The 13,753-nt window shown below is 29.3% G+C and overlaps 1 protein-coding gene across 4 annotated transcripts in view; it reads left to right on the plus strand.

Moving 5' to 3' along the window:
- The window catches only part of LOC143075957 (plexin-A4-like), a 124,237-nt gene extending 110,839 nt beyond the window's left edge, over positions 1–13,398 (plus strand). For 3 of the 4 annotated variants that reach the window (XM_076251570.1, XM_076251560.1, XM_076251582.1), the window contains 11 exons: positions 137–203; positions 452–604; positions 1,347–1,494; positions 1,884–2,048; positions 3,479–3,567; positions 4,519–4,593; positions 5,025–5,185; positions 6,704–6,851; positions 7,353–7,493; positions 8,314–8,388; positions 8,928–13,398. In XM_076251570.1, the coding sequence (XP_076107685.1) occupies positions 137–203; positions 452–604; positions 1,347–1,494; positions 1,884–2,048; positions 3,479–3,567; positions 4,519–4,593; positions 5,025–5,185; positions 6,704–6,851; positions 7,353–7,493; positions 8,314–8,388; positions 8,928–9,044 (1,339 nt within the window). In that variant the 3' untranslated portion in view covers positions 9,045–13,398. The remainder of the gene's footprint in view (positions 1–136; positions 204–451; positions 605–1,346; positions 1,495–1,883; positions 2,049–3,478; positions 3,568–4,518; positions 4,594–5,024; positions 5,186–6,703; positions 6,852–7,352; positions 7,494–8,313; positions 8,389–8,927) is intronic. The other variant, XM_076251577.1, reaches the window with a different exon arrangement.
- Positions 13,399–13,753: the final 355 nt, after the last annotated feature.

A 13,753-nucleotide genomic window follows, 5' to 3' on the forward strand; every position in this document is an offset into this window, starting at 1 on the left:
GAAACCTGCACCAAAACTTCAAAAAATCATCTGTCATCTGTGTTGCATTCTGTTCTTTCTGCTGTACAGGGAAGAAGACAATACTAATATTTTGAAATTATAATAGATTTCTCAATATCTATTCCTTATATTTCAGGACAGAATCAGTGGTAGAAAAACTGCTGGCTAATTGGTTAGCTCTCTGTATGTATAAAAATTTGGAGGTATGTTTATCTATTTATTTTGTAAATATTTCTTTTTTTATCAATAAACTTTACATTTATATAAAAGTGATGTAAATATCAAGATACATGTACTACATTCTTACAAAATACAATTGATACATATATTAAAATTTAGTTTTCAATGTCTGTTACAGAATATTTTTTGTCAAGGACCATTCTAATACAAGTTGAAAACAGTCAATTTATCAAAATTTTGCAATATACATAAATCTTCTTTAAATTTTCAGGAGTCAACTGGTTCCTCCTTGTATTTGTTGTACCAAGCAATAAAATTCCAAGTAGTGAAAGGTCCAGTAGATGCTGTCACTGGTGATGCAAGGTACTCTTTGTCAGAAGACCGGTTACTAAGGACAGAAAACAGACTGGAACCTGTAACCATAGTGAGTATTGAATAAACCTGTACATCTAAGGATTAATGTAAATTTTGTACTATTTTTATTCACAAGAATCTGATTGTTTAAATGTTGTTATTGTTATTTCCAGAGTGAGATATTCAGTTTGTGCTTAGCAAAGGAGGATTCTGTAGGGTTGTCAAATATCTAACTGTGATTTGGATTGAGATAAGTTTCAACCTTCAAAGTTACTTATTTTATACATCTAGACAGAAACCTTTTGTTTTGTGGTCTGCATCCATTCCTCCATCTTCCAAGCTGTTGGGTTTAAAGTTTTGGTAAATGATGGTCTACAAAATTTTCTCATTAACTTGAATCTTTGTACACATATTCATTAGGATTTGAACCTTTATAAAAACATGACAATATTCTGTTCCAACCCAGATTCCAAAGTTCACTTAATATAGACAGGCCCGTAGCCAGGAATTTCCAAGGGCCCCTGGGTTATCTGGACTCACGAACTCGACTGTAACAGTCACAATTGGAACAGAACATTGATTTTAACAGTGCTTATTTGTTTTCAAGGGGGGGGTTTGTCGGAACCCCCCTGGCTACGGGTATAATAGAAATGGGATAGTACAAAGGGGTAATGGTGTCTAGAAACACAATTTACTTTGTGCAATTTAAATAATTCACTAAACTTACTGAAAATTGAAAATAGTACTTTATAACTGTAATTTCAAGCTAATAAGCACAGCCATTACTAATAAAATGTTTGACTTTCTTGTAGACATTAAATGTAGAATATGAAGGAAAGAAATACAAATGTCGCTGTCTAGACTGTGATACCATTACTCAGGCGAAAGATAAAATGTTGGATGTAATATACCGTAACATTCCATACTCAACCAGACCAGCAGGGGAAGACTTGGATCTGGGTAAGGCTTAATTGTTACAGACAGACAGAAAGGAAAAGCTCATTCTAAGTTATAGCATGAGTTGAAAATGATAATTTTTTATATTACATAAATGATATTTTTACCCAGTTTTGAGATACCTTTTTACATCAATCGTATTGTCTTATGTCGGTAGTTGGTGTGGTATGTTGTACTGTCCAATATCTTATGGGATTCCTTTTATCCTTCTTTCATGATTTTTTTTGGGTAAGGTTAAGAAATAATAAAATGTTTTCTAATTAATTTGATTATTATATATCATATATTATTTAATTTAAGGAGCTATTTATACAATTGCTTATTTTAATTGATATATGTGATTTTAAATGAAACTAAAACATCACTTTATTGCTCCATGTGAATATTTTTAGATTGGGTTAATGAGAACAAGACCCTGCAGGATGAGGACAACTTAAAATGGAAAGACAATGGGTGGAAGCAAATTAACATGTTGAAGGACTACAAGCTGTGCAACGGTGCAGATGTGGTTCTGACACAGTACCAAAAGTGTCGAACTCTGCCTAGATCTCCTAATGGTAAGAGATGCTTGTATTTTAGAGAAGAACTTTATTACCCTCACATCAACCTCCTTTGCTCTCTTATGGATAGTTGTCCATTGGACAATCATTCCACATTTTCATATTTTTATATTTGATGACATTTAATATTAGGTTTCAATTATAGTGTCAAGACTGGAAGACTTCTCCTAAATGGCAACAAATTGAATTTTGTTCTTAATAGAAGCAAAAAGAAAAATGTGTAATCGTCATTGAAATTATTTAGAAATTTTTCAGCCATGAAGGAAATCAATGATAGTGATGTTATAAGAAAAAATACTGTGTTTCAGAATAAAAGTTTAATTTTTGAAAGAAATGTTTCTCTCTGAATTCCTGTTTAAATATAGAATTCATTTTTAAATTTGCAACATTCATCTAAATATATGTAATTCTTGTATGAATATCGAATTTGTTTTTAAATCTAGATATGAGTTATTTCATGTAATGTTTATCTATTGTATTTTTTTAACATTACTAAATTTCTTATTGTGTATATGTATTGTATTAGTTTTTCTGTAATATTGTTAATCATCTAACCATTCAAAAAGATACAACTTCCTAACATCATCTCCTCATCTGTCCTTAATTTACTTTCAGGTATATCATTAATATATGGTGGTAGCACAAAAAGTAAATCATCTAACTTTTTTTACTGGATAAAAATCTAAGATTAGGTTTTCTTGGGATTTGGATTAGATCAACTTATCATTTGCTTCTGATTAATCACGAAAATATCTTTAAATTCCCTAGCTCTAAGGAAGGGGTACGCTGTTTATGCTCCTAATTTCTGTTGGAATAAAATTTCCATATCTTTTTTTCTGAGAGCCTCCTGCAATTTTTTGTCAGGCTTCATGCGAACATGCTTTATTGTGTGTTGGGGTTTCAGATTCATAGCTTGTCAACTTCCTCTTGACCTAATACTTACATATTCTAACACAAAAGCCATGTATAAAATGTTCGTGGCATATTACTAGGAAACTACACTTGAGAACGTCTTGTTGTTTGTAATGAGGCTTCGATTAATTTTTATTAATTGTGAGATGCATTTTGATAGCTATTACCCTTCAACTGCCTGTTTACTGAGTACTTAAAGCTGAGCAATTGGTAAAGAAATTTTTATGACAGCTTAGTGTACTATTTGAAGACAAATGAAAATAAATCTACAATTTTATCTTAAAAAACAAAGAAGTGTATGAAATTATAACATATCAAACAATGAAAATTTACAGTAGGAAATATCCTTATTTGAGCCTGAATATTTCATAAACATTCTTTAAATGAACAAACTAAGAAATAATATCATATATCATATGCTATCATTATTTAACTTTCATAGATGGTGTGTTAACCTTCATAGGTGGTGTGGTATTAACCTCTGTATAAACATCCTAACAATTATTTATTAACAGGATCTGTTCATTCCTCAGGATTTTACAATCGAGAGGCCGTCCCTATCACACGCACAGACAGTGAAGTTGGTACCAAGTACTGGCATCTGGTAGGTACAATAATGACTATACTGAATCAGCATTACTTAATATTTTGTGTACCAAAATAAATACGAAATAAATTACCTGAGTTAAACTTTTTGCACAGTTATACTTTTATATACACAAAACTTACATTATTTTGCTGTTTGAAGGGGATTATGAAGACATGTGCAGCTTTACATTATTCACCTAGGCTACATAATTTTAAACCTTTCCTCAATGGAAACTATTTTTTTGCATACTTGATTTGCATAAGATTTTTCAATAAAATGCTGAAAATATGCTTTAAAGAATTAATACATTGAGAAAAACAAATATTTCATCAAACAAAATTAAGTCAGATATTCGTATGAATATCCTTTTCATATTGGATACAAATTTTATGAAGTCTGATTCACACATTTCGTAGTCAAAGCTTTTCAACTGAGGTTTTACACAGGCATCAAAAGGAGTCATTATAGAGAAAAAGGGTGTGGCGTCAAAAGGCTACATTATGGAGGAAAGGGTTAAACACATGTTTGTTAATCAGTTTTCTTGTAAATGTTCAACTTCATATAAGTAGACAAAGGCCTATACATACAGTATAGATATTTATTAAAATTTTCTGAAACAATAAAAAGTTCATATGGGCATTCTCCTGAAAACTAGCATAGGACCTAAGAAATGTAACTAGTAGTTGGTGTCAAAAAGTTTCTTGTACAGTAAAATGGATGTTGTAAAATTACTTCTATATGTGGTCACACCATTTTCCTTCCATTTGCACCATGCATGTTTAAATGGAACAGCCCCAACTAAAAACTAAAATTTTGATGAAGAGATTCCCAAATAATCAAGTCTTGATATGTGTATATCTTAAATGTATCGTATATAAATTATCAATTGAAAAGAATATCATCTATACAATTGTGGTTTTTTTTCACATCTTAACATTGGCATTATTTTTCTAATAATAATTACAGGTAAAACAACCTGATGATGCCCAGACAAAAGGCCTTAGTTCAGAGATATATCTTACTAGATTGTTAGCTACAAAGGTAAGCTGTCACCAGAGGATTTGATCTTTGTCCTGCATTTAATGAGTTACTATTAAAATCAATTTTGAAATTTTATGCTGTTATGCAATGCAATAGATATGCAAAAATGCTGTTTTAACTTTGCAACTCATAGGAAACAAGCTTATTTCTTACATACAAGCATAGAATAAACAAGGGTTTCCTTTGTTCAGGCACATTTATTTTTAGAGGAATATCAACTATTAAAAGTGCTCACAAAAACACTATTTGAATTGAGCAACTGCTATTCCATTTAGTGTTTGTTTTGTATAGCTTGACAGTTAATGTTATACAGCACAATTGGAGCATTAATGGTTTGGGTTTTTAATAGACACCAACCATGGCAAATATACATTCTGTATGATAAACATTTGAGTAGTGCAGTTTAAAAACACAAAATCTGTATTTTTCAGGGTACTCTGAAACAGTATATTGATGATTTTATTAAAACTGTGTTGACTGCTAGTCCAAATATGCTTCCTGTGATAAAATATTTGTTTGATTTCTTGGACGATGCAGCCAAACAACATAATATTACAGATCCAGAAGTAGCATACACATGGAAATGTAATAGGTCAGTATCACAATGATAACGTTATTGGTCAAAGGCAGCGAGCACATAATATAAAAATGGCAAACTTATTAATTTAGAATCATAGCACTGGGGTTAGAGGTTAAATGTTGAAAACCATAATATTACAGATACAAATATGGAATTGGGATAAATCCGTCTGAATACCCTAGGGATAGAGATGAAGTGATAAGCAACATAATATAACAGAAGTTGTTACTGTCATTATCCAATCACCTTTGTGGTATTTAAATACATGTTGCCTGACCAGTATAAAAAATTGTTAACACAATTTGTCCATTTAAATTGTACAATAGGTATTGAGAGAACTCATCAACAGGTGGTCATTTAACTACCCAGTAAAAAATCTTCACTATTCCTTAAAGGTAAAATTTAAATGACTGATAGCTAGCTTGCTTTCCTCATTTATCATGACCAATGTCCTGAATAGACTATTCTATTTAGATATTGGACATTTTAAACTATTTCTTTTTGTGTCTCTAAAAAGTCAAGATGGAAATGTCAATCAGTGAATTTAGTTTATAAAAAAAGAAGATATATGTTTGCTTCATGGTGTTTTTAATGTGGGATGTATTTTAAGTTTCTGATTCCTGATATGGAATTAAAGTGTTTGTGAAACAGATTTTTTTGGATAGCCCATCTAATTGTGAATAATTCTACAAGATGAATTATGTGTGGCTTGGTGTTCTCTAATGGGATATATTTTCTTCATGTTATATTACGATTCCTGAAATGGAATAGTAGTGATGCTAAGTTTCATTTAATATTCAGGATCTACTCCAATTGGAATTACTGTTAAAAAGTTATTTTCAATATATGAAAAAAAGTACAAATGGCTTAGTGAATAGAAATTTCAGTGCTTTATTCTTCATTATGAAAGTATGATTTACCAGCAATGATTATTTGTGATTGTAAGCAAAATAAATAAATTTTCAATAAATATCTTTATTAGAAAGAACAAATAGTGTATTAAATGTAAAATGTCCCATACCTAAATAGAATAGTCCATTCAGGACATTGGACATGAGGAAAGCAAGCTAGCTATCATTCATTTAAATTAGCTCTGTCAAAAACAACCAGGTAAATAAACCTGTAGTTAAATGACTACCTGTTAATAATAGCTCTCACAATACCTATTGTACAATTTAAATGGACAAATTGTATTGACAATTTTTTAAACTGGTCAGGCAATAGGTAATTCACTACTGCAAAGGTTATTGGATAAGCACAGTAAATGTTAGTTGAACCTGCCATTAAAGTGAAATTTAAACAACCGATTTAGTAATGCAATTTATACATTGTTATTCAGTTGTAAGTGTTTTCATTTATGTACAAGAATCTGTATCAGCTATTTCTTTATATCACAAACTATTTAAAAAAGAAAAATTTCATGCATTTCACTAAATTTATGATTTCTTAAACTGATTCCTAGCAACCCAATTAAAGCAAGGTTGAGGCAATTTTACAATACATTATGTGTACTATAAATGTATTTTTCAGTTTGTTACTAAGGTTCTGGGTGAACATAATTAAGAATCCAGACTTTGTATTTGATATCCACAAGACCAATATAGTAGATTCATGTCTGTCAGTGGTAGCTCAATGTTTTATGGATAGTTGCTCAACATCAGATCAGAATTTGAGTAAGGTAAGGTATTCAAAAACTTAAATGATAGTTTATATTTAAAGGAGCAATCACTAAATAGCTCAGGTACAACGTTCTAACCATGGAGGCATATTTGTCCAGTGAATTTTTATCCTACATTTGATACCTAACTACCTGATGACTTGGCCTTTGTGTTTGTTTTTTTGTTCCAGTTGACTGATATTTCACTTTAAAGATGCATGCAGGAGTTTTCATGTTGTTCTAACAATATAAAAAAGAAGTGGTGGTATGATTGCCAATGAGAAATCTCGCCACAAGAGACCAAAATAACACAGAAATTAACAACTATACAAACCTGGTTTTAAATTGTTCTATAGAATACAGTTGAACTTTACAGTTGACATTTTCAAACATAATAAAAAAGAGTTTCTAGTCAGTAATATAAATTTTTTTATTTATGCTGTGGAAATTTCTAACAAATTGATGTTTTGTTAATGAACAAAAGTGCATTGAATTTTATGAGACTTTCAAAATTCATTTTAGGATTCCCCATCAAATAAATTACTATTTGCCAAAGATATTCCAGTGTTCAAGAAATCGGTTTCAAAGTATTTTGAGGATATACAGAGAATGCCTGCAGTGAGTGACCAAGATCTCAATGCCTATCTAGCTGAAGTGTCTAGGGTATGTTAATGTAAATTCTTTGTATTGCAATATGTTTTGTCACGGTGGAACTCTTGTAAACTGTGTAATTTGTGGCGCATGATAATTCAAATATCATTAGAATCAGGACAAAAAAGTTAAAAGTGTAAAACGGTTTCTGGAATGACACAATAACAGCCATTGCTTTTTCAATAACCTCTTTAATCATTTAAACTATGGAAAACTGTTTTGGCTTAGGTACATTGATGAGAATTATGACTGTTTCATTTTATAAATACAAATCTTTATACAAACATTGTATACTTATTGACTGGGTATGGAATAGAAAGTTTATTGGCCCCGAGTTGCAACTATTGTCCTGAGATGTAGCTGAGGACAAAAATTGTATCCCAGGGGACAATTAACTTACTGTTCCACAAGTATCCAGTCAGTAAGTGGTTTATTAAATTGAAAAGACAACAGACAATAATTGGCGGTGATAAATCAACTATCGCAATATAAAAAGCAAAAACCCAATGTTGTTACTTCTGCAGTATTTTCAAAATCCTCCAATTCCGTAGTACATTGTAAATTATGCCAAATATATTGACACTTGGGGTCAAATAGTTCAATCAAGGTACAATAGTTAAAGTATTGACTGGTCCAATAGTTCAACGCTCAAATTTGAAAAAAATAGTCAAAATATTGTGTACTTATTTTATATAGATAATGATAAATGAGGTATAATAATTCATACAATTTTCCTGGATATGTATGTTAATTAAACATTATTATTTGACTTTGACTTTTGTTTCTTCTTTATTATTATTTGAGTTGACCATTTTTAAAATTTTTTTTGCAGATGAGCACAAATTACTTTACCAAAGACAATGCATTGTTTGAATTGTACAGCTATGTACAGAAATACAGTAATGAGGTTAGTAAGATAAATAATTTTTTTTTCATCCATTATTTACTCTGTAAAGACTGTTAGATGGTTTTATGCAGGATTAGGTTGTTTAGAAAGTTCAGTAAGGCACATCATTATTATAAAGAATATCATTTTCCATTTAGAATATCTTTATAAAGTTATTTAAGGTGAAAAAAAAAATTGATAGAAAATGAAAACAGTTAAACAATATGTATTCGAAAAGGTAACAAGTAAGTTAATTCAAGGATTGTCTATTATCAAATAGCTAGCAACTTCCTATTTAGATTATGTTAGTGTAAGGGAAACCACTAGTGGGAGGTCAATGATATTCGGTATTTACCTTTTTTAGCATTTACATATCTCTTTTGTATGCATATTATTTGGCCCTGCCCTCTTAGTCATGGTCGATAGACTTTGAAGCATTTGTTTAGTTACATGCTAAAATTGTGTTTTTTTATTCAAAGAGAATATCCAATGCAATATTTTAAGCGAATTAACACCTTTCATATACCTCAATATTGATATATTTTGGTATTTTTTTCCAGATAAATGAAAGTTTAGAAGCTGACAGTTTGACAAAAGCACAACAGTTTCCAGACAGACTTGGTAATGTGATTACAAATATGGAAGGTCCCTCCAACGTTGGAATGGCCTATGTGTAACAATGATAACAGAAACAATTGATGCAATAAACTGTGATATAACTTGGTGACAAAATGTTGTCAAGACGTTTTTTTCTTAGTCCAGTCTGTTTGCTTTATCATGAGATGGTATATTTGTGTAAATGGTTCATTTGACTACTAGTGTTAAATGGTGCAATATTTGAAAGGAAAAAGATTTTTTGTCAAGGAGTGAAACGGAGCCTTGTTCAAGAAAACCAATAATATGCAAATTCAGTATACTGGTACTATTGGATAATCATGCATTTGCTATCCAATCAAATAGCTTAGAATTCTTGTTACTCTCTAAAATGGAGGTTTTAGTCCGACTAAAAATGTTGTGTTACAATGTATGAGTGGTTTGTCCTTTCTGGTTTTACCAGAACAATGCATGTGTTCATCTTTTAGTATAGGCAGACAAAACAGAGTTTAGTATAGGCTCACAAAACAAGAGTTCATGATATTCCCCATACAGAAGAGAAAACGTTTAAAGGAACAAGTATTTAAAAGAGATCATTGCTTTTTCATTTGTAATTTATTTCACGACTGCACAAATTATCAGGTTTTAAGAAACATATTCAAGAAATGGCAAAGCAAATCTGATACATCATAATTATTATGACGCGATTGTTACATTATGAACATACTACATTTATTGCGTAGTACATTATTAGTTTTGAATCTATACAAGTTTTGAATTCACATTCAGCATTCTGTATAAATTTTATGATGGCAAAGTGGATGCAAATAGATAATTGCTTTTCATAATAGGGCATCAGTTGCTTTAAAATTGTACCCTGTATGCAAATTACATTTAATACAATTATAGTATGTTATAATGTTATGTATGTAAGTTTTGGGGATTTTTATGTTAGAAAATATTTTATATTAAATAATATATTTTGTATTTTTTTAAGTCTTTCATTTTCTATGGGATCAGCACTACATCTTATATAGTTTATTGTTATGATATGAATGTAGTCAAATATTTCATTTATGTTTTTAGTTGTTCATATTTTGTGCTATTGAAAACAACCTCAACTTTGTTTTTATGATTGTTCCATTAAAAACCAGTACCGTTCATGTGAAATGCAGATTTAAAAATATTCCTTTTTTTGGGGTTGATCTTCAAAAGAACAAAAGATCAAACATTGGTTTTATAACCTATGTATAATTAGATCAATCCTTTTGACAAGTGCACACATTTCTGACAACAAACACTTCATAATAAATATGCATCATGCATACTTTGTACTTGTTTGACTGTATAACTGTTTTGATATGAGCGTCACTGACGAGTCTTATGTACACAAAACACACGTCTGGCATACTAAATTATAACCTTGGTACATTTGATAACTATAGAAAAAACTACTTTAAAATGATTTACCTCAGAGTACATGGTATTGTGTATTCTCAGCTTGTTCCATCTTCATAAAACTTTAATATTTATTGATGGATACCTGAACACAAGTTCATTGAACAGAGAAAACCAGTCTTTGAAATAAGCCTGAGTCTGCAAAATAATATTTGCCTTTTCACATCACTTTAGTTTACCATGGGGTTAGCATTATGGTTATGCCATTTTGTAAAGCAGTAAGATCTACAATCAACCAATATGTGTTAGAATGTGTACATATGTGTACCCTTTTTCAAGATCACTGATCAGCATGACATTATACAAATAAAAAGGAAATAAGGCTGAAACCATTAAAGAAATAGTTAAAATGCCATTGTACACTTGAAAATCTTTTTTTTCACCCTAAAAGTAGTTGTGAGAAGGTTACATTTTAAATTTTTTAACAACATTGCACCTGTCAATGCTGTGTTAAAGGGAACAAGTTATTACTTGGCATTTGTGTTATGTTTCTAGAATAACAAAACAACTTAAAAAGGTTAAAATTCTTCTTAAGGAGTTTGACATCAGGAAAGTTTTCTTAGTTTCAATCAAATGTTATTTGTTGTTTATGATTTTTCATTTTTATAGATGTTTTTAAGAAATATATATGTGTTCATCTGTTTACTAAGTCATTTTGATATTTACTGATTTTATTTTCATTTGAAGAGAGAGTTGTGATCATAGAAAGGATTATGTTATTTTCATGATGTACTGTTCTCACCGGAATAGAAAGTGAGTTAGATTTTATAATTGTTTACTCTAAAACAAATATACTTAAAAATGCTATAACATTTACAAGGAAGGTATTTTAATAGTGTAAACATTCTATTCATGAATCTAATTTGGCAAAAAAATGTCCCCTAAAATATTTAATTTATATAATGTAGCTTTAATATATTTACATTATCTTAACTTTAAGAAGGAATATATATATTTTTTTAAAGCGTTTGACAAAGTATCATTACAGTGATCTTTAATATCAGATTTAAGGCTTACAATTTTATCCTTCTTATAGCCTAGGGGGATCTAATACAAAAGTTGTAGTTAGCAATATACAATATAAATGAAGATCCTTCTATGAATAATAAATAAACTTCTCTATATAAAATATGTCACACATTTTGAAATTTATTCTTACAGTTATACTATGCAATGTTATTTAGACTTGGCAATCGAGAGAACGAGAATTATGCAAAGTTACTAATCTAGTCAAATGATCTGCAATGTCTGAAGTTCAATATTAGCAAGACAAGCTTGATTTAAATTCATTTCTGCAACTCACAGCATGAGAATTTTAAAATGAAAAAAATCCACATAAGAATTGGACAATGATAAAATTTGAAAGGGTCTGTTTATCACTTATCATGCCTGCAAAACACTATTTTGCTTTGTAAGTTTTTTTTATTTTGTTTAGAATTAAAATGTAGTTTTGGGTGCATTTTTAAAGAAATCAAGATATAGCTTTGCCATACAAAGAGTTTGTTACTGTTTCAAATCATAAATAATTTAATGGCATGGAAATCAGAGAAGACATTGATGACCACACATAATCAATTTTAAGATGCAAGTGATTCGACCAGTGTTTTAAACATATATACTTTTATGGATTATTGTTACATGTATTAAACAAACAAAAAAATGAATATTAAACATGATGCACAGCTATATTTCAATCTTGGGTTTGTATGTTATCTTGTGCCAAAATAATTACTTATTATTGTATGTAAATTTTATATGTTCTGTTTTATATTTTTTTTTAGGACTGGGATACACAAATGTTAACAAATCTTAAGAATCATTTAAATTTCAAGTGTTTATTAGTCAGTAACAATTTAATGTAAATTGACATTTGTGCAACCCAGTCCAGGTTGTTTTAAACAACATGAAAATTAATTTTCAACTTTAAAGAATCATTGAAAGAAAATAAAAATCCAACCCAATTTAGGCTCATTTGAGTAGTATTTGGGTTAGATTTTTTGATAAGGGTCATAAGAAGAAATTCGTTATGAAGTTATGATATACATTGCAAGATAAGTATTTTTCAGGAATTCTATATGTTGAGAGAATTTTTTGAATAAATAGTCCCCTTTTACAAATTTATGCTACATTCTTTAGTGAATTTCTGTTTATTTTTTACATGAATTAATTGAAGGATATATTTGATTTTCATAGTTTTTTACTGATTTTATCTATAAAAAAACATGGTTTACATTTAGAATTTCATGATTCAGAATTATTGAAAGAATTTTAATTTGACTAGTTTATTTTTAGAATTTCATGATTCAGAATTATTTAAAGCATTTTAAATTTGACTAAAAGTTTTTCATTGAAGGTTATTAATCCAACATTATTCTTATCATTTATCTCACAAAAACTTCAATACATCACTGTCTTCCTTAAAAAGCTTCATTGATAGTCCTGAGAGAAATAATTATTAGGAATATTAGAAGAGCTGAAAATTTAACATTATTTTTTGAAAAAAATTCTATCACCAATAAATAAATTCAAATTACTGTCAAACCTGCAAAGTTTACTTTATATTTCCCAAAAAATATATATACTTGAAATAGCTGTAATCTGCAGCTCCAATTGTGATTTTTTTCCAATTTATATTCTTAATGGTGTTATATAATCAGAATGTTAGGGCTAAATAAAGTAATCTTATAATTTTTAAATCAACAAGTGTTTCATGTAAGGATATTTTTTTTATATAAAATCTGATACAAACTTTGGTTTATCCTCAAATATTGTATTTATAGCAAATTAAATTAATAGGTATTAAATATGATATTGCTTCTATGTGTTCAGATGAAAAATATTGTTAGCTATGCACACAGTATGTATATAATTGTATATAAAATATGATTTAATATGTAAATTATATGATATAAAATGCTGACTTTAAAAGTTCCAAATGATAATCATCATTTATGAGAAAATAAAGTATTGAAAAACTGATTTTAGATATCTATTTTATATAACAGCATAACAGTATTTCCCCCTATCCTTTAAAATAGTTTTTAAAGTTGGTTCATTGTCATTGTTGGGGTTTGGAGTTTACCCTAAATGCAATATTTGAAAGCTTGATTTTGACGATGTTAAATTGATGTCACATGTAAGTATAAGTTGTATTAACAATAACATTAATGACGATATGAAAGATAGAAAAATTTTGATGCATTCACACAGCAATTGAAAAATAACTACCCTATTCATATGACCTTACATATATGATAGTATAGTTTCAGGTAATCCATGTGTACACAATTTCAATAATGTATGATTGCTAATTTACCATCTTATTTCACTAATC

Source organism: Mytilus galloprovincialis, chromosome 1 (genome assembly GCF_965363235.1).
Source record: "Mytilus galloprovincialis chromosome 1, xbMytGall1.hap1.1, whole genome shotgun sequence".
Taxonomy (NCBI): Eukaryota; Metazoa; Mollusca; class Bivalvia; order Mytilida; family Mytilidae; genus Mytilus; species Mytilus galloprovincialis.